This window comes from Puma concolor, chromosome F2 (assembly GCF_028749965.1).
Source record: "Puma concolor isolate L17-30 chromosome F2, mPumCon1.1.hap2, whole genome shotgun sequence".
NCBI classification, from domain to species: Eukaryota; Metazoa; Chordata; class Mammalia; order Carnivora; family Felidae; genus Puma; species Puma concolor.
In genome coordinates this window covers 55,191,239-55,212,342 of record NC_141684.1, presented here as the reverse complement: position 1 = coordinate 55,212,342, position 21,104 = coordinate 55,191,239, and the positions used below count along the sequence as shown (strand labels likewise).

Here is a 21,104-nt window from a genome sequence, read left to right as displayed (position 1 = left end):
AATCTTCGGCAGTGCCCTAGGACAGCCAAACAGATGCCTATAAAGGCGGGGCCAAGGAAATCGGGGTAAGGGGTAAAAATAGTCATAGAGAAAAGCTGAAAATGAGCCAGAGGCTGAAATTATACCTCTTATTCTTTTCCACTAAAGCCAAACAAAAATGAAATCAAATTCCTCACATGCCTTTTATATCTTTATTCCCTAAAAAGGGACCAGAAGCAAGGTAAGGTCCCTGCGTACTTTTTATCCAAGTAAGTTATATGGCCGTAAAGAATTTTTTTTAATTTTGCATATCTGCAGAGCTACCACACAAGGATTGTGGACTCTTGACGGAATACTGAAAATGACTCAAGTATGATATTTGCTATAGCATAAAGCTATCATTTACCACCTTCCTCTTCCCATCTACCCAGGGATTAATGAAGGACAAACAAAACCAAACGAATATGGTAGCTACAAAGACGTTAAGATCCTCATGTTATTGACAGGGATGCTCAGGCATTTTTACTTATCCCATCAAGAAAAAATACTAAAAATAAAAAGTTTATGGTGATTCACAAAGAATCTTATATGGACTTATATGGGTCGGAAGTGGACCAAAGGGGGTAGACACCCTAGTGTGTACCTAGTGTCCTAGTGTCCTAGTGTTGTCATGTCAAGATGCAGTCAGCCACACTGCTGCTGGTAACCAGCTCAGTGCATGGATGAACACAGACTTCAGGTGCACCTGGGTGGCTCAGTCAGTTAAGCGTCCAACTCTTGATCTCCACTCAGGTCACGATCTCCTGGTTTATGAGTTCGAGCCCCGCATCGGGCTCTGTGCTGATAACATGAAGCCTTCTTGAGACTTTCTCCCTCCTTCTCTTTCTGCCCCCGCACTCATGCACATGTGCTCTCTCTCAAAAATAACTAAGTAAACTTATAAAAAAAATTTTATAGAACATACTTCAGAATCTGTTACCAGAAGCTTGCTCCTCCTTATGCTAGGAAACAAAACTGCATCATGATTAAGGCCGTATCAAAATGTATGTGATCAAAAAGACAAGAAGATTAAGGGGTGGGCCTCTGCCACCAGCACATATCAGAGACGATGAGCCAAGAGTCTTATGAGGAAGTAAAAAGAAGACTGGCTCTGTACTTGGTCAAATCTGAGTTCAAATGCTGCCCCTACATTTTGAGTTTTGTGACCTCAAAACTTATCTGATCCGTTTCCTTCTCTCGGGCTATCTCACCACCCACCCTATTTGGTTATTCTGAGGACTAAGTGACATAGGTGCATTTCTGGCAAGTCAATATATAACATTTTTGGAACGTAAATGTTAGTTCTTCAACTCACACACGAGGCTGGTTTTCTTTCTATCCCCTAGAACAGTCTGAAAGACCAAAGTTAGAGAAGAGTCAGGTATACTTGAGAACTGGGCGGGGGGAAGTGCCCTGTGTAGTATAAAGAAGAGTCGCAGAAGCATCCCTCAGCCCCTTTCAGTTCCCCTACCCAGACAAAAGGAGCAAAAGTGTCCTTTACATTCTCTAGAAAAATGTATGATCAAGGGGACATACGCAGATGTTGCTGTCACATCCTGCCAGCCTTTGGCAATGTTCTGTTTTAGTTCCTGTAGTGAATTGATCCCAAGTTTCCGTTTGATCTCTGCTAGATGCTTCTCTTTTGCTGCTAACACTTGAGACAGAGTCTGGATTTCTTCTTCTACCTATGAGGAAGGGAGATGGGGTAAAAATATAGCAAAGTTAATATTATTAGTGCAAAACTATACTAAAAATTCTGGAGAAATTTAAAAACTTTTTTGATTCACTGATCTCTTTAAAAACCACATACAGCATGTTGTTAATAAGTAAACTGGTTACGTGCCGATCTCTCCTGTAGAGCGTCTCTTCTCTTCCTTATATTTCTATCTTGAATTGTCCTCAGCCTTCTTCTCTGTCTGTAAGTCTTTACTCAGCTATGTCATGGAAGCTTAGGGCTCGAACCTCCACACAGAAGATATTCAAATTATTCTAACATCCACTCTTCTGACCTCTGGTCTGCATTTCTGGCTTGCCAGTTCTGGTAGAAAGCCCCCAAAACTCCTATTTGTGTACCAAATGAAACCTATCTCTACTCTCCACCAAAACGTGCATAGCCAAGCCAAACCGAAAGCCAACCTTCCCATATATATCATGTGAGTTTATCTGGAAATGTCTGTCCCAGGGCCTGCCAAAGCCACAGACATAAACAAATCAAACTATCTCCCCCGGAGAGCCCCACAGAAGTCCTGTGTGGACCCCCTGACACTGACTGACCAGCCTTAACTGGGCAGTTAGAGGTGGGCCCTTAACCCAAGGACAGCCAACCCATCAAGTGGCCACCAATCAGTGAGTGATGTGCCTGATGTAAAAAGAGATACTCTAGTCTCTCTCATTCAGAAATCCAGCTTGAGAAACTGAGATAACATTGGGAGAAGAAGCTGGGAAGACTTAGATAAAGAAGCCCTGAAGTACAGGTAGGGCACAGTGAGATTATGAGAAATGGAAGCCTAAATATACTTGATGAGTCCAAAAACTATGCAGAAGCTAAGAAGGACAGTAAAAGACTTACAGAGTAGGCCAACAAGCTGAGCCAGAAAAACAGAGGGAAAGAGGCAGACCCACAGAAAGAAACAGACCTCATGTGGGAGAGCCCTTTTGTCCCAGGAAGCTGAAAAAGTGAGACAGTCATTAATATTCAACCCCTTAGAAAGATGCTTCTCTTGGCTTGTTGCAAAACCATATTCTCAGACTTGACCTCACACTTCTATGATTTCAAAGACAGCATGGACTTTAAAAAACAACATGTAGGGGCGCCTGGGTGGCTCAGTCGGTTAAGCGGCCGACTTCGGCTCAGGTCATGATCTCACGGTCCGTGAGTTCGAGCCCCGCGTCGGGCTCTGTGCTGACGGCTCAGAGCCTGGAGCCTGTTTCAGATTCTGTGTCTCCCTCTCTCTGACCCTCCCCCATTCATGCTCTGTCTCTCTCTGTCTCAAAAATAAATACACATTAAAAAAATTAAAAAAAAAAAACAAACAAACAACATGTAGTGCTATTAAACTGTTTTCACTGCTGATTAAATCTTTAAAGAACACAAAGTGAAGAAAAACAGTACTCGACAAAAGGAAAGAAGGATAAATCAAATGTGATGTGGCTACCAAAACAAACAAAACATAGTTCTGAAGATGGCATTATTAGAAGATAGGTCCAGAACAAAGATAATCCTCTGTGCTTCTCATTCTGCACCAGTTTTAGAAGTCATTTGTAATTGGAATACGGAAAGAAAAAGGCAACAATGAATGAACGAGGTTCAAAATCAAGTAAATTAAATAATTTGCCCTAGGTCATCACACTAATGATGTAGGAACCAGAATTTCAACCCAGGTTTTCAGATTCTACTTCTCAGTTTACTGGTTAATTCTCATTGCACACTATTAGCTTTCCAATACCTCCTTCTCTATCCCAGCTCCGAATTTTCAGATGCTCCAAAGAACTGACTTAAAAGATACATACTCTACCCCGACACTTGTCTGAAGTTTTCACTTCCCCTAATGACAGCTGGCAAGAAAGACCACTATAAATCTTACTGAACAATACATGACCCGGTGTATTCCCTACCTTTGTCGGTTAGATTGTGCTACCAACATACCTGGCTCAGCACATCACGGCTACAATTCCTTAATTCAACATATATATTATGTATTACATACTATGTATATAAAATACACATATTTCAAAATGGAAAAATACATATATATAAAAGAATGACCCTTAAAGCACAAAGAATATATCTGATAAGGATCTAGTATCCATAACACAGAACACACAACTCAATAATAAGGACAAATAATCTAATTAAAAATGGACAAAGGCTTTAAATAGACATTTCACCAAAGAAAATATACAAATGACCAATAATCATATGAGAAAATGCTCAATACCATTCATTAGTGAGAAATTCAAATGAGATCCTACTTCACCTCCACTAGGATGACTATAATAAAAAAGATAACAAGTGTTGGTTGGCAAGGATGTAGACAAATTGGAGCCCTCATATATTACTAAGGGGAAGATAATGGTGCAGTTTGGCAGTAAAACACTCTGGTGGTTCCTCAAAAAGCTGAACAGAAGAGTTATCATAGGACCCAGGAATCCCACTCCTAGGTATACAGAAGGAAAATTGAAAGCATACAACTGCACAAAACACCTGTACACAAGTATTCACAGTGGCATTATTCTTAACAGCCAAAAAGTGAAAACAACCTAAATCTCCAACAACTGAAGAATGGATAACCAAAACATGGCAGATAGCTATAAAATGGAATATTATTTAGCCAGGAAAAGGAATGGCGTACTAATATGTCTTACAACGTGGATAAACCTTGAAAAAATACTACGTGAGGGAAGCCAGTCCCAAAAGACCACACATTGTCTGACCCCACTTGTATGCAATGCCTAGAATGGGGCAAATCTATAAAAATAGAAAGTAGACCAGTGGTTGCCAAGGGTTGGAGACAAAGGGTAGGCTGGGAGTGACTGCTAATAGAGCAGGGTGTCTTTTTTGGGTGATGAAATGTTTTGAATTAAATAGTGGTGATAACTGTACAACCTTGTGAATACACATAAACCAAAGAGGTAGAATTTGATGGCACGCAAATTACATCTCTAAAATGAACCCAAAAAATAAGAGACGGGATTTTTTTTATCCCTATTTTATTTAAACGTCTGCAACTATCTCAGGCAGTGACTCTGATGTAAAACCTTTCCAAACTGAAAACTATCATTTGTTGGGGCACCTGGGTGGCTCAGTCAGTTAAGCATCTGACTTCAGCTCAGGTCATGATCTTGTGGTCCGTGAGTTTGAGCCCTGTGTTGGGCTCTGTGCTGACAGCTCAGAGCCTGGAGCCTGTTTCAGATTCTGTGTCTCCCTCTCTCTCTGCCCATTGCCTGGTCACACTTTGTCTCTCAAAAATGAATAAATGTTTAAAAAATTAAAAAAAAAAGAAATAGATCAAAGGCTTAAATATAAGAGCTAAAAGTCTGAGAAAAAAACATAGGGGTAAATCTTCATGATCTGAACTTTCAAAATGGGTTCTTAGATATAACACCAAGAGCAAAAGCAACTAAAGAAAAATTAGATTTTATCAAAATTTAAATTTTTTAATGTTTATTTTTGAGAGAGAGTGAGCAGGGGAGGGGCAGAGAGAAAGAGGGAGACACAGAATCTGAAGCAGGCTCCAGGCTCAGAGCTGTCAGCACAGAGCCCGATGCAGGGCTCGAACTCATTAACCACAAGATCATGACCTGAGCCGAAGTCGGATGCTTAACCAACTGAACCACCCAGTCGCTCCAGATTCCACCAAAATTTAAACCTTATGAGCATCAAGACACTGTGAGGAAAGTGAAAAAACATACAGGAGAAAATATATCTGATAAGGGTCTAATATCCAGAATATATAAAGAGCTCAACATCTCAACAACAAAACAGACAATTAAAAGAAAAACTGGGCAAAGAATTTGAATAGATATTTCTCCAAAGAAGGTGTACAAGTGGCTAATAAGCTCATGAATGCTCAGTATCATTAGTCATGAGGGAAATACAAATCAAAAGCACAATGAGATACCACTTTACACTCAGTCAGAAAGACAGAAAATAACAAATATTGGCAAAGATGTAGAGAAATAGCTGATTGGAATGTAAAATGGTGCCCCTGCTGTGAGTAGTTCGGCAGTTCCCCAAAAAAGTTAAACGTGGAATTATCATCTGATGCAGCAATCCCACTTCTAGATATACATCCAAAGGAACTAAAAACAGGTATTCAAACAAGTACTTTTATACAAATGTTCCCAGCTCAGTGCCTACAATTATAAAAATGTGGAAACCACACAAACGTCCATCAACACACAAAGAGAGAAACAAAATATGGAAGACACATAAAATGGAATATTATTCAACCATAAAAAATAGTAAAGTACCAATACGTGCTACAACAAGAATGAACCTCAAAAAACATTATGCTAAGTGAACCTAAAAAACATACACAAAGTAACATATTATATGATTCCATTTAAATAAAATATCCAGAATCAGTAAATCCATACAGACAAGACATAAAGCTGACTATTGTTGCCAGGGGATGAGGGAGGAGAGATTGAGGACGCCAGTTTAATGAGTATGCGTCTCCCCTGGGAGTGATAAAATTGTTCTGGAACTACACAGAGGTGATAGCTGTACAACAATGTGAATGTACTAAATGCCACTGAATTGTACACTTTCAAGTGGTTAATTTTAAGCAAAAGAGAGAGAAAGGGAGGGAAGGAAAGAGGGCTCAAAGTGCCTATATCCACAACACAGCAAAGGAGACACCAGAGTCACTGATGGAGGGGCAAAGCCAAGGGTATCAGACTTAGTGCAGCCCCTGAGACGGTATCCACTATTCCTCCTCTCATCCATTTCCTCCATCACACTCTACTTTTCAGACTCCCTTCACCCATTATATACCCTTTTTCCTATAAAAACAAACTGGTATCATGCTCTTGTATTTCTTCTCCCCCACTCAAGACCTCTAGGAAAAGTAAATGCATGTTGCTTTCTCTCCCCTGGAACCAATGACGCGTTGTTACCTTGTGCTTTAGAAACACAAATGACACTGTAAGGGCAAAACAGGAAGTTCCGAAAGGAATGCTTCTTTACCTTTGCAAGTTCTCTTCTTAGTTCTTGTTGCTCCTCCTCTGATAGGGTCTCTGTGGCACTGATCGTGGCTGCAACATCTTCTCCTTCCTCGGGTACTGGGTCTGTTCTCAGCAGACCTTGTTGGGGATTTAAAAAAAGAGTCTGTAAGGTATGAAGGCTGTGTAAAATTCTCCCTTAGGCTTCTTTACTGCCCCAATGAGAATAAAACCAATTAGACCGGATCCACACATCAACTTTCTATACCTTCAAATGACTTGGCTCTCCCTCTACAGGACAAAAGAAAGTCTGAGCTACCACTAAAAACCGCCAAATTGCACTCTGCCAAAATACGAATTTAAAAAATACAGCATTCGCTCAGATTCTGTTCGTTTCCACAATATAGTTACTGCAAAGGAGAAGAGTTAAGAGGCCAAGAATGGGATCTTGCCAAGGCTTCAAATGTTAAACTAGTAAATCAGACTAATTTACACTAACAAGGAAAGAGGTTTGTAAATGTCTCTAATTTCCTCTGCTAATCAAATCCAGCAACTTAACCTCAGTCATGAACTGAACAAACTCAATGCCTACAAAAATTTTATTCCAGAAAAAATAAAATAATTTATTACATTTCTTTCCATTGTTAGTGGAGGTAGGAAACACCTTCCTGTAGCTTTTAAAAATATATATATATCATCCAGATAACCTTTAAAAAGTCCTAACGTATGCAGAAATGACCAACACTCACATAAAAGCTTTCCAAGTTATTTAAGACCAACACGGCCACACTCACTCCTCTGGAAGAGGGCCGACCACAGTGGTCCCTTCAGGAAGAATCTGGTATTTCTCAAGTGGCCAAGAAGGCATCTTACCCTCAGCAACCCTTCCGTCTCTCTGCCAACCAACCATGCCCAACGCTAGGGTTAGGTCAGCAAGGCCCCCAAACCTTGGGCGCAAAATTTAAGGTGGCACCAAAAAACTCAATATAAATAATTTTAATATTTTCATGCAATAGTTTTCAAATATCAAAGTTAATTCAAAGAATCTATGATGCACAAAATATCAAAATTTTAAGTAGGCTCAGTATTACTGATTTTTCTTTCCACCTCAAGGCTCCAAAATGGCTTTGCACAGCACTGTTTCTCATCTTGTTTTTTTTTTTTTTTTACATTTTTTTTTAAAAGTTTATTTATTTATTTTGAGGGGGGAGGGGCAGAGAGAAAGGGAGACAGAATCCCAAGCAGGCTCCACTGTTTGCACAGAGCCCAGCGTGGGGCTCTAATCGACGAGCCGTGAGATCGTGACCTGAGCAGAAATCAAAAGTCAGACACTTAACTGACTGAGCCACGTCTGATCTTGTCTTCATTTAACTTTTTTTTAAGTTTGTTATTTATTTTGGGGTGGGGGGGAGAGGGAGAGAGGGGGAGAGGCAAAGAGAAATGGGGGCAGGGAGAGAGAGAGAATCCCAAGCAGGCTTCACATTGTCAGCACACAGCCTGACACAGGGCTTGAGCCCACAAATCACTGGATCATGACCTGAGCTGAACCAAGAGTCAGATGCTTAACCGACTGAGCCACCCAGGCACCCCCTGATCTTGTCTTTATTTAAAAGGTTAGGGGGCACCTGGGTGGCTCAGTTGGTTAGGCATCTGACTTCAGCTCAGGTCATGATCTCGCGGTTTGTGAGTTCAAGCCCTGCATTGGGCTCTGTGCTGGCAGCTCAGAGCCTGGAGCCTGCTTCAGATTCTGTGTCTCCCTCTCTCTCTCTGCCCCTCCCATGCTCATGCTCTGTCTCTCTCTGTCTCTCAAGAATAAATAAACGTTAAAAAAATTTAAAGGTTAGTATTTTGTTCATCCTCATTTCATTTTAATTTTTTTGAATATTGCGTTAACATTGTCTGTCTTGATCACAGGGCATTTTGGTGCCCTCTTGAATTTTACAGCTAAGGCAGGGGGCCGCTGGCCTCACTTGTTTTACCGTAGTCACAGAGGTTTGGGTTTTCTTAGTCTCCTCTGGCAACAGAGTTTTTGCATAGGGAACCAGAGAAAGGTCTCCTCCTTCTCCTGCTCTTCGCCTCTTTCTGCCACTGGGGATTAAAGCAATCACGGTTCCACACCACCCCCACGTCCATTTCTGAGACGCGCTAGTTCAGCCATAGCAGCAATGTGGCATCCAGCCCAAAGCAAGATGCCAGGCAGCAGATGACAGACTTCACAGGCAGGCGGAAAAGGAAGGGGTGAGAATAACCACGCTGTTCAACAAGCAGCCAGCGCCATGGCAAAGCTAAGAGAAGTATGTGGATCAATGACACAGCACGTATGGACATTGTGTACAAGGTACAGAGACACCTGTTGCAGGGTCCGCTGCATATCACCCGCTAACGGTACTTACTAATTATAACAGCAATAATCATTAGCACAACAGTACCAAAACAGTGCCCACCGGAAAGGTGTTTACAGAACCGCTAAGGGCATAAACTACAAATAAAACAATTCCAAAAACCAAAAACCAGAGTTGCAAACAGAGAATGAGTAAGTCTTCTAATGCACAGACAATATGTGACAGGTACAGTCCGTAGACGGAAAAGCTCAATGAGTAACTGCTTCTACAGGCCCCCTCTAAAATGTCTTTGGACGGCCCAAGTAACATTCCTGTGATAGAAACCTGACCATGTCCCCCTTTCCAGCTTACAGTCCGTTAGTGGTTCCCTGCTGTTTTCAAGACAAAATTCAACCCGGTACTTTAGCACACAGGCCTTACTGGGCCCACCCCCTGCTGTCTGTCATTGGAACCCTCACACGCCGACCCCAGCCAAATCCAACTGTGGGTAAGGCGTGTACGGTCAGAAATCACTGAAGAGGGTCCATGTGTGCTTGCAAATTTATCCCCTGTACCACATTAGGTGACGAAGAGTAGGAGATTGAGGACAGAAGAGGACTACATGGTAACAATCATATAAGGCAATACAGTACGAACCGTAACAAAGTTAATTGTAAACATTCTTTATTTTTAATGTTTTGCTCAGACTTCTCAAATCTCCAACAAGACTCAAAAAAAAAAAAAAAAAAAAAAAAAAAAAAAAAAAACCCTGGCTCTAAACCATGCCTTAAAACACAAAGCCTCTTTCATGATTTTTAATAAATACTAGTTTGCAAATCTGCTTAAGAAGAAAAATTTAATATGTAAGTACTAACAGTGGTTTACGCACAGCTGCCCAATTCCAAAAAGAATCTAGAGGGATTCTGATACGATTCAAGCATTTAGTTAGGCTACCAGGGAAATTAAATATCTCAGAAAAGGGGGTCATAGAGTTGTCCACAGTTGGCCTCAAGGCCTCCAAGATGACCTTTGAGATTTTATATTCCCAATCTAAGTAATTTAGTAATTACATGTTCTGCTTTTTCCATATTAGCCTCTAGGTGGCAGCAAATTATCAACCTTAAAATTTAAAGGCGAGGTTTGGGGGCGCCTGGGTGGCTCAGTGGGTTAAAACTTCTGGCTTCTGCGCAGGTCACGATCTCACAGCTCGAGAGTTTGAGCCCCGTATCCAGCTCTGTGCTGACAGCTCAGAGCCTGGAGCCTGCTTCAGATTCTGTGTCTCCCTCTCTCTTGTCCCTCCCTTGCTTGTGCTCTGTCTCTCTCTCTCTCTCTCAAAAAAATAAATAAACATTAAAAAAAAAAAAAAAGTGAGGTTTGTTTTGGGATAATCAACTCAGCGGAGAAAAATGAAAAATGAAGAACATGGATATCAAAATCACTGGCAAAACAGGACAGTCATGACTCAGGAAAATTATTAATAAGCCACAACCACACCCCCATAGAATGCATTTCATTCTATGTATATCCAAATCTGAACTAAGTGGTCCAAATAGAAGTACAACACTTCTGTGATGTGCGGATTACCATTTACAGATGACAAAACCGAAGCTTACGGAGGTTAAGCAACTTGCCTGTGGTAACATACCTGAATACATGGAGTTGTGATTTTGAACCTAGAGGGTTTGATTTGAAAATATATGTTTAGGAGTGCGTGGGTGGCTCAGTTGTTTAAGCGTCTAATTTCGGCTCAGGTCATGAGCTCATGGTTTGTGGGTTTGAGCCCCGCTTCAGACTCTGTGCTGACAGCTCAGAGCCTGGAGCCTGCTTCAGATTCTGTGTCTCCCTCTCTCTCTGCCCCTCCTCCTATCCCTCCCCTGTTCATTCTCTCTCTCTCAAAAAAATAATTAAAAAAAAATTTTTAAGCATATGCTTAAAGTCACTGATGTCCAAAGTACACATGAAGAGTAGGGGCTGAAGATCTGACTTGTAAGATCTCTAGAAACAGCAATGATTAAGACTGTATGAAGGAAAAGAGTCTGGCAGACTAGATCAAAACCAATCTCTGGTTCCAAATGTAAGGTTTCTCCAAACCTGGCACCTCAGAAGTTTCTCTATAGATTTTCCAATTTCCCATATGTTAAGTAAGAGTGCAATATTTATTGTAGAGGCAGAGTCTGCCTTTGGGGAGAAAAAAAATAACTTCTCATTCACAACGCAAGTTGGGAAATGGCAAAATTTTAACATACAGGTTACTTAAAACTGTAATGCAAAAACATCTTATTTAATCATTCATTTTAATGTTCCTTCCTCAGAATCTGATGGAAAACTGTTTTTAAAAGATGGTAAAGAGGGACAAAATACGATTAATATTTATTGAGGTCTAATATACAACCAGGGAGATTCATGTTACCTCCTTTTTGAAAAAGCATCTTACAACCAACATGTGTTGAAAGGAGTACTTTTTATTCACACTACGAAACTGAGGCCCTCTGCGGTTACTAATTTGCCCAGAATCACAGGTGACATTAAAATGCAGGTTTTTCTGACTCTCAACTCTTGCTCCTTCGCCTACATTTATTTATTTATTTATTTATTTATTTATTTATTTATTTATTTATTTATTTATTTTTGAGAGAGAGAGAGCAAGCTGGGGAGAGGCAGAGAGAGAGGGAGACAGGAGATACGAGCAGGTTCTGCACTGTCAATGCAGAACCTGATGTGGGGCTCGAACTCACTAACCGTGAAATCATGACCTGAGCTGAAGTCAGATGCTTAATATCGACTGCATCACCCAGGCACCCCTCACCTACACTTTTTCTTAAGGAAATTCCAACCAGCGGGGAGGATAGAGAGCAGGTGACAGAAAGGGGCGAAGGGCATGCTGGAAGCAGAGGGCCGGGTCCTTCATTTTTAAATTTTTTGTTTTAATGTTTGTCTATTTTTGAGAGAGATGGAGTGTGAGTGGCGAAGGGGGAGGGGCAGAGAGAGAGAGGGAGACACAGAATTTGAAGCAAGCTCCAGGCTCCGAGCTGTCAGCACAGAGCCCTACACGGGGCTCCAACCCAAGAACCACGAGATCATGACCTGAGCCAAAGTCAGGCAGTTAACCGACTGAGCCACCCAGGCACCCCGGCCAGGGTCTTCTCCACAGGGACTTCCACTTCACTGAGAGTTAGGTAGCAGGGAGAGCCTGCAGCCCACTGACAGGCAAACTGTTGGGTGCCCAGGTGAGAGGCCCACTGCCAAGGGAGTGACGAGGAAGATGAACAGAGACCAGGAGGATGATGCCCCATCAATCCTAAGACACAATTGTTTATTTTACATTTACAACTTTGGACTTGAAGTGCACTGACAGCCAGCCAGTTAGGCAGTCCTTGTGGCAAAGCTGTTTATCACCTGTAAATATGCTCCAAAATTTGCAAAATGGGTGCCAGGTACTTAGAAAATCGCAGGCCTCTCTTTTAAGAAAGTCTGCATCACAGACATCCTGTGTGAGGAAAATAAAGCAAGACACGGATTACTCCCAGTTGAAAAGCAATTCTGGTAAGTTACTGCATGTGAAGATGTTTCAGGAAAACCGAAACTTGGTTTACTTAACTACTATGCACAGGAGTGTTACAGTCAACATATATGTCTGATTAAATAAAAAACACTGTTAATAAGCATAACATGTTTAAGTAAAATTAAAGCATTGCCTTTTCGTCTTTTAACTTGCAGCACTGTTTCCCTTTAACGAACAAATACTATTTTTTTAAATGTTTATTTTTTAAAGAAGGGGGCAGAGGGACAGAGAAAGACAGGGGGACAGAGGATCCCAAGCAGGATGTGCACTGACAGCAGAGACCCTAACACGGGGCTCGAACTCACGAACCACATGATCATGACCTGAGCCAAAGTCAGACATTGAACTGACTGAGCCACCCAGGTGCCCCAATGAACAAATACTATTAACAGTACATCCTAGAATTTGCGGTTTCTTAGAAGAGATGAAATGCAACACTCCAGATTCCTGAAAACTGATTAGTAATTTGAGGAAAACGAAGCTCTCGGGTCTTTAGCTTCAGTGGAAATGTGTGTGATGTGCTCGCATGGTAGGGAAGAACAGGAAGAATGGAAAAAGATTCCAGTCTTGACCATGTCTCTAGTTCCAGACTATAAAGCCTTGATGTCACACCCTTATCTTTTCATCTCGATACTACAAGCACCAAGAACAGAGCAATGTTATTAATGCTTTATTTGAACAGATTTCCTGGTTAAAGATTGATTCAAATGAAGTTTCTCCTTACTTTCTGATGCATAGCCACCTCTTCGACACATACTCCCCAAAATTTCAACCAGGAAAGGAAGCAAGGCCTTTTTTTATTTATTTATTTATTTTTATTTTATTTTATTTTTTTTTTTAATTTTTTTTTTTCAAACGTTTATTTATTTTTGGGACAGAGAGAGACAGAGCATGAACGGGGGAGGGGCAGAGAGAAAGGGAGACACAGAATCGGAAACAGGCTCCAGGCTCTGAGCCATCAGCCCAGAGCCTGACGCGGGTCTCGAACTCCCGGACCGCGAGATCGTGACCTGGCTGAAGTCGGACGCTTAACCGACTGAGCCACCCAGGCGCCCCAAGGCCTTTTTTTAAAATACAAACTGTGTTTGTTTGTTTTTTTAATTTTTTTTAACGTTTATTTATTTTTTAGACAGAGAGAGACAGAGCATGAACAGGGGAGGGGCAGAGAGAGAGGGAGACACAGAATCTGAAACAGGTTCCAGGCTCTGAACTGGCAGCACAGAGCTCGACGCGGGGCTCGAACCCACGGACCACGAGATCATGACCTGAGCCGAAGTCGGACGCTTAACCGACCAAGCCACCCAGGCGCCCCACAAATTTTGAACCTACAATTAAAATTAAGCCATGATGAAGGGCTGGGTGAGTACCTTTCTGCTCGGGTGCTATGGATGCATCCCAACCTACCCCACAGCGGAGCACCCACCGCAGTGGTTCTCTCCTCCCTGCAGTTCAGCTTTGACCTTTTACCCAATTAAGACCAACTGCTTCCCCTCAAGAGTTTCTATGACGGTCAGTTGAAAACTTTTTAACCATTTTCACATCATTTCAGATCGGAAAAAAAACTTTGGATCATTTCATCAAAATACTTTATTGAATAAGATGAGGAAACTAGGGGCAGGGATTTTTTTCTAAAGAGTAGAAGAAGATAAGCATGAACTTTGAAATTAGATGGGCTGTAGGTTGACTTGTGTCCCCCAAACGGATACATTCCATTTCCTAAGACCCTGCACCTGCAAATGTGTTATTTGGAAACAGGTTTCAGCAAATATAGTCAAGATGAGATCACGGTGGGCCCTAATCCAATGACTGGTGTCCTTATAAGAAGGAAATTTAGGGGCGCCTGGGTGGCGCAGTCGGTTAAGCGTCCGACTTCAGCCAGGTCACAATCTCGCGGTCCGTGAGTTCGAGCCCCGCGTCAGGCTCTGGGCTGATGGCTCAGAGCCTGGAGCCTGTTTCCGATTCTGTGTCTCCCTCTCTCTCTGCCCCTCCCCCGTTCATGCTCTGTCTCTCTCTGTCCCAAAAATAAATAAACGTTGAAAAAAAAAATTTAAAAAAAAAAAAAAAAAAAGAAGGAAATTTAGACACAGAAACCCAGAAAGAACATCTTGGAAACGTACGGAGCACACAGAGACTCAGAGACAGCTCCATGTGCCATGGAGGAGGACTGGAGGGATACAACTGCAAGTCAAGGAATGCCCGCAATCAGCAGAAGCTAGGATGAGGCAAGGAAGGGTTTCCCTACAGAAGGTGCATGGCCCTGCTGACGCCTTCATTTTGGACTTCTAGCCACCAGAGCTGAGACAGAACACATTTCTGTTGTTTAAGTCACTCAATTTGGGGCACTTTGTTATGGCAGCCCTAGGAGACTGAGCCCCCCCCCCAAAAAAAACCCATTACTTCTTTTAAATTTTTTTTTTCAATGTTTATTTATTTTTGGGACAGAGAGAGACAGAGCATGAATGGGGGAGGGGCAGAGAGAGAGGGAGACACAGAATCGGAAACAGGCTCCAGGCTCTGAGCCATCAGCCCAGAGCCCGACGCGGGGCTCGAACTCATGGACCACGAGATCGTGACCTGGTTGAAGTCGGACGCTTAACCGACTGTGCCACCCAGGCGCCCCCCCCATTACTTCTTTTAAAAACAACACATGGGGCGCCTGGGTAGCTCAGTCAATTAAGCATCCAACTCTTGATCTCGGCTCAGGTCGTGATCTCACCGTTCATGAGTTCGAGCCCTGTGTTGGCCTCCTCGCTGACAGCACAGAGCCGGCTTTTGGATTCTGTCTCTCCCTCTCTCTGCCCCTCCCCTGCACTCTCTCTCTCAAAATAAATAAACTTTACAATAAACAAACAAACGAATATTAAAAACATGCACTACCACCTAGCTCTCCAGGCTTCTGGAAGAACAGTTTAAAGGATGATGAACACAGAGAGTGGGCACATATTACATGTTCGGTAAGGAAGTGCTATTGCCCCACTTTTTCATGTGCTACATGTATTACATGTGTTCTCTCCTCTTCCATGAAGCATGGCTCACAGGGTCCCCTCATTTCCCATCTCTCTTCAACCCCCTTCCACCTGTGTCTGCCTCTCCTCTGCATCCTCAAAATGACAGCTGTCAATCATCATGTTATTTGATACCTCCAAGGCATCAGCACTGAACCTTGGTCTGGAATATTCCCTCCTGTGACACCTCCCCATTTGCCCTCCTGGGATTTTTCTTCTTACCTCTGAGATATGGCTTTGTCTCACTCCCCCCACCAGGCATCTACTTCATGCCTCCCCTCTGAACCCACTGCTCCTGCCTTGATTCAATCTCTCATGATTTCTTGCTCAGAATCTTGCCCCTAAAGGTCCCTGATGGTGTCTGTCCCTCCAATCCATTCACCACCCTGCCACCAGAGTGAGCTTCTAAAGTAAAGTATGACTCTGACCATAGCATTCCCTTGCCTTAAATCCTTCTAGGGTTTCCCACTTCCTAGTAAAGCTCAATGCTCTTGACAATCAGGAGCCCACAAACTCCATCTCCTGCCCAACACAGTCACTGCATCTTCCAACCTGCGGTTCCTACGAAGACATGCTTTTTATTGTGAGTAATGCATTAACTCAAAAAGTAAAATAAACTGCCTTCCATACACTTTTGCCCATTTAATTTTTTTGTGGTAGAATATACAACATAAAACCTGCCATTCTAACCCATTTTTAAGCATACAACTCAGTGGCATTAACAACATTCACAATGTTCTACCACAACCTCCACCAGCTCTTTCCAAATTATGCTCTCTTTTTCTTATGTCTCTGCACCTGTTATTTTCTCTTCTGGAAACCCCCTCCTTATTTCCAAGTCCCATTCATTTCAGTAAATCAGTTTTAAGAGTCTCCTGTTCTTGGAGGCTTTCTTTGGACCCTGTGCCCATGCCCTGCTCTGGGTATAACACTCTGTATGCAATGTCTACTGTACTTAGAACACAGGCTTCGGGGCTGAGCAACATTTGACCTCAGCACTGTGTTACAATCCTGCATCTTTAGCCCAGCATCGCATCTGGTACACAGATGCTCAGTAGTACTCTCGGAATACATTAATTACAGGAAGGTACACAGTTGAGTTAGGGAAGAACTCAGTCTCCCTTCACTGTCTACCTTCTATCTTGAGCTTTTTATTTTGTATCTCATTCTTATTTCAGTGCCTTCACCTACAGAGGTTTTCTATTGAAAACACAAAAAAATTAAAATTTTTTTAAATAAATAAAAACCTGAAACAGACATAAGATGTCATTTTTCTAAAGAAAAACACAACTTCTGTCTCATATATAATCTATACAAAGACTGTTACATTTGCAGCAGGTCATATACCTTCATGTTACGAAGCACATTCACAGCCACACACACCGCGGCTGTACATGTGGGACACGAGTGGTATTATAGGAGGAGGAATATGATGTCAGCTGCTCCCAAGATATTCAGTTAGGAGGGAAAAAGCTGCAGAGGAGGAGTCTAAGATAATGTGCTATTTAGTTAACACCGCCTACTCAAGAGAGAAGTTGTTAGAGTATAATGGAGCCCTAGAAGCTTCTCTAGGAAATAAAACTGTATACACCTCTCTTACACAATCTTCAGAGGCAACCATGGCTTTAGGACCAGGGTAGGAATAGGAAACTTAAATCTCTTTCCCTGTGCCCCTCCCTAACTTGCACATGTGCTCTCCCTAACTTGCACATGTGCACATGTGCTATAGATTAAAAGAAAAATTAATCTATAGCACTTAGGAGCTGGAAGGAACCATAAGAACCCATTTGGCCTAACACTGCCTTCTGGCAAGTGAGTGTCAAAATCTTTCAAGACAAGGTAGGGGATTTGGCCTTTTAAAAGCGTAGTGTTTTACAGAGCTGTTGTCCAAGCATGGGCAAAGGGAAGTAAGAGATTAAACTTTACGGAGAAGCTCAGAGGCAGACCAACCTTCCCTTCTCCATTCCCTGGTCCTCTCCAGGTAACAGCCTGAAACAGCAACTCGGGCCTTCCCAGGCTGAGGCAGGTCCCGCCCCAGCATCGCCACCTCACGCTGCGATAACCTCACTTCCTTGGGTGTTCGGTCCACATATTTTTGCAATTCTGTTTAAATAGGGTACAAATACTATTCCTTGTCTCTTTTAAAGTTTATAATATTAGATATTTGGTCTGCTTTTCAGCATGATTGCATTACATTTTTTGGACCCAAATATCTGTTTGTAGAAATATTTAAAATACACACTTTCCATTATGATGTCGAAGGAAAGAAAGAAAGAAAGAAAGAAAGAAAGAAAGAAAGAAAGAAAGAAAGAAAGAAACTTAAGTCCCTAAGTGTTGTTTTACTTAAGCACAAGCAAAAGGAAATATGTGTTCTTTTTTTTTAAACCCAGAGATACAACACACAGTTTGAAATGCCTTTAGTGGTAATGTCCAAAAAGAAAAAAAAAAATCACAAGGTAAATGTATTTTTCCTCTTAAAAGTCTGAGCTTGGGGGTACCACTCTCTGGGCCTTCTTGGTTTCCAAATGGAACAAAATCCCAGCGGAGGTGGGAGGAATATGTGGAGGTCCCCACAATGAAGTGAGACGCTAAACAAGCGAGACCCTTTCTCTCTTTTAGGAGACCCTAAAAACAAAGGATCTACTTAACAGGGCTTCTCAATGGCAGCACAAGGGGCATTTTGAGCAGGACAATTCTTTGTGGCAGGGCCGTTCTGTGCGTCATCCACGTGGTATGCAGGCATCTACCCACTGGATGTCAGTGGCAGTCCCTCCCCACAGCCACAAGCAGTTGTAACAACCAAAATCATCTCGAAATTGGCTCTAGTTGTGGCCAGATGCCTGCAGGAGGCAAAACTGCCCCAGGTTGAAAACCAGTGACTTACGGCAAGGGAGTACCTGACTCCTGCTATTTGACACAGATTTTCTTCAGAAGAAAAGAGATTCAGTAGCACAAGCCATGAAAACTTCCTATTTCTAAGGCTATAATTTTCCCATATTTGCCCGTGGTGATAACAGTACAACAGAGTAGGAGAGAAAAATGAGTCGAGTACTTGTCATCAAGGCAGCAAGGAACAAAAGGCTTAGGAAACATGACCCACTGCACTTGGGGTAAGACCCAAAACCTTAACTGGAGATTAACTGGGCAACGTCAGGGCCACTGAAGGGGGGGGGGGGGGTGGGCAGTTCGAAGGCCAAAAAGGAAAAGAGAGCTGGCGCCCAGATGCTCCCAAGACTCACCTCTGAAAGCAGGGCCCTGATCAGCGGCCAACTTCCTACTCAAAAAGGTCACCCTCCCAAAACTTCACAGAAAGAGCAGAGGAGGAAGAAAAGATCACAAAGGTAGAACACATCAGTATTTTCAAATGCTTTACTCTCCTCCTCCAGAAATTCCTAAACTGACCTCTGAATCTCTTTCATCTAAAAAAAAAAAAAAAGGCAGGGGGTGGATCTTCAGTGGATTACTTGAGAACCATCTGACCTCTCAATCCCAATCAAGTGTAACATGAGTAACTAGGGCACTCCACAAAAGCCAGCCATGGAGAGATTTGGGGATCCCCAGGGAGGAAGTCACTTTCATTCTTAAATTTCCTCTGTAGGAACAAGGAAGTTCTCCGAAACTTCAACTGTGCTCTCATTTTTATTTTGTAAACCATATAGTATTTGCCATTTAAGACCTTCACAATTAATTTTGAAAAACTCTCAAGAAGTAACAATAACCTTTTCCCTAAAAAGAAAGATGATACAAGTAGAAACCAAAAAGGTAACGAAACAGAATGAAAAGGACTCTGAGCTAAGGAATCTGATGTTTTTTCAGTGTTTTTACAGGTTCAAACGACAGCGATGTAACCAAAAGGTCAGATTTTTCAGTGGCTCCTGATCCTATTTCCCGAACTCACTAGAAATAACCACAGATGTCTTCTACAACAGGGCTGCATCATTCTGTACATTAGGAAATTTTTAAGAGGAAGAATGACTCTACATAAATAGCACATAGGAAATTATCTCTGTAGGTATTCACTGAAAACGCAACAAAGGACGCTGGCTGAGAGATGGCTGTGCTGACCAGCAAGTGCAAAGACAGAATGGAATGTACAAGTCCATGCAGCACATAAATAATCAACAAAATACCCCCATGGTAAAGCCTGTGGTGGCAGGAAAGACTACACCTTAAATGATTTTTCTTTTCTTTTCTTTTTTAATGTTTATTTACTTTTGAAAGAGAGAGAGAGAGAGAGCGCGCGTGCGCGCGCGCAGTGGGGGAGGGGCAGAGAGAGAGGGAGACACAGAATCCGAAGCAGGCTCCAGGCTCTGAGCTGTCAGCACAGAGCCCATCGTGGGCCTTGAACTCAGGAACCACGAGATCATGACCTGAGCCGAAGTTGGATGCTTAAATGACTGAGCCATCTAGGTGCCCCTTAATTCTTTTAATTCTCTTTTTTGAGATAGAGATAGTGTGCAAGCAGGGGAGAGACAAAGAGAGAGGGAGAGAGAGAATCCAAGCAGGCTCTGCACTGTCATCAAATTGCCCAATGCGGGGTTCAAACTCATGAACCTTGAGATCATGACCTGAGCCGAAATCAAGAGTCAGACGCTAACCGACTGAGCCACCCAGGTGCCCCTACACACCTTGAATGATTAACCTGTTCTATAATATCTGTCACCAAAGAGGCCAAGATGGTGTGATAAAACAACAACAAAAAACAAACAAAAAAGAAACAACAAAAACATTGGCTTGAGAACTGAGGGATGAGTGTGAGTCCCAATGTGGGTCCCAACACCTCTCTTGGCCTCAATGTCCACATGTGGAAAATGAACTAGGGTGTGAACTAGTCCCTGACAGTTTCATCTGATTCATTTACTCACTCACTCACTCACTCACTCATTCATTCATTCATCAAATATTTGTTGAGCCACAGATGTCAAGGACTATTTCAGGTGCTAGGGAAGAACACTGATCCCAAAAGGCTAACATCCCTAATGGAACTTAGATCCAGATTCTGAAAATTATACATCAGCTTTTCAAACCATGGGCTGTGAAATCCATTTAGCAGTACCAAATGAATATTTTAAAAATAAGAAATGGAATAGGATAAAATATCAGAGGATATCACAAACAGTAAAGTTCTGTTTTCACAGAGTTCTGCTTTAGTTATTGATATTTGTATTTACAAGGTTTGTGGGTCAAGAAGTATAAGATGTTCTGAATGTGGGTTGGTTGTATCAGAGTTTAAACATCCCTAATAAAAGACCTCTCTCTCTTTGTTCCAGCCACTGGCCCTCATCCTATCCCCCACCCAGACTGCTTCTTAGGAACATTCTGCCCATAGATGAAATCTCATTACTTTCTCACTTGCCCCATCATGGCTTGGATAAATATCAAAGAATATGTTTTTCAGATCAGCGTTCCCAACCTTTCTGAGTAGGATTCCTTTTACCATCAGTCCCTTTTGTGCACTACTTGTTTGCTGATTAAGAAAATACACAGTACAGGGCGCCTGGCGGTGGGGGGGGGGGGGGGGTGGAGATAGTC

The 21,104-nt window shown here is 42.3% G+C and overlaps 1 protein-coding gene across 7 annotated transcripts in view; it reads right to left on the bottom strand.

The window, feature by feature from the left end:
• The window catches only part of TPD52 (tumor protein D52), a 111,096-nt gene that overhangs the window by 15,730 nt on the left and 74,262 nt on the right, over positions 1 to 21,104 (bottom strand). For all 7 annotated transcript variants that reach the window (XM_086694964.1, XM_086694961.1, XM_086694962.1 and 4 more), the window contains exons 2-3: positions 6,710 to 6,825; positions 1,555 to 1,703 (exon numbers count right to left, since the gene is read on the bottom strand). In XM_086694964.1, coding sequence (XP_086551090.1) covers positions 1,555 to 1,703; positions 6,710 to 6,825 — 265 coding nt within the window. The remainder of the gene's footprint in view (positions 1 to 1,554; positions 1,704 to 6,709; positions 6,826 to 21,104) is intronic.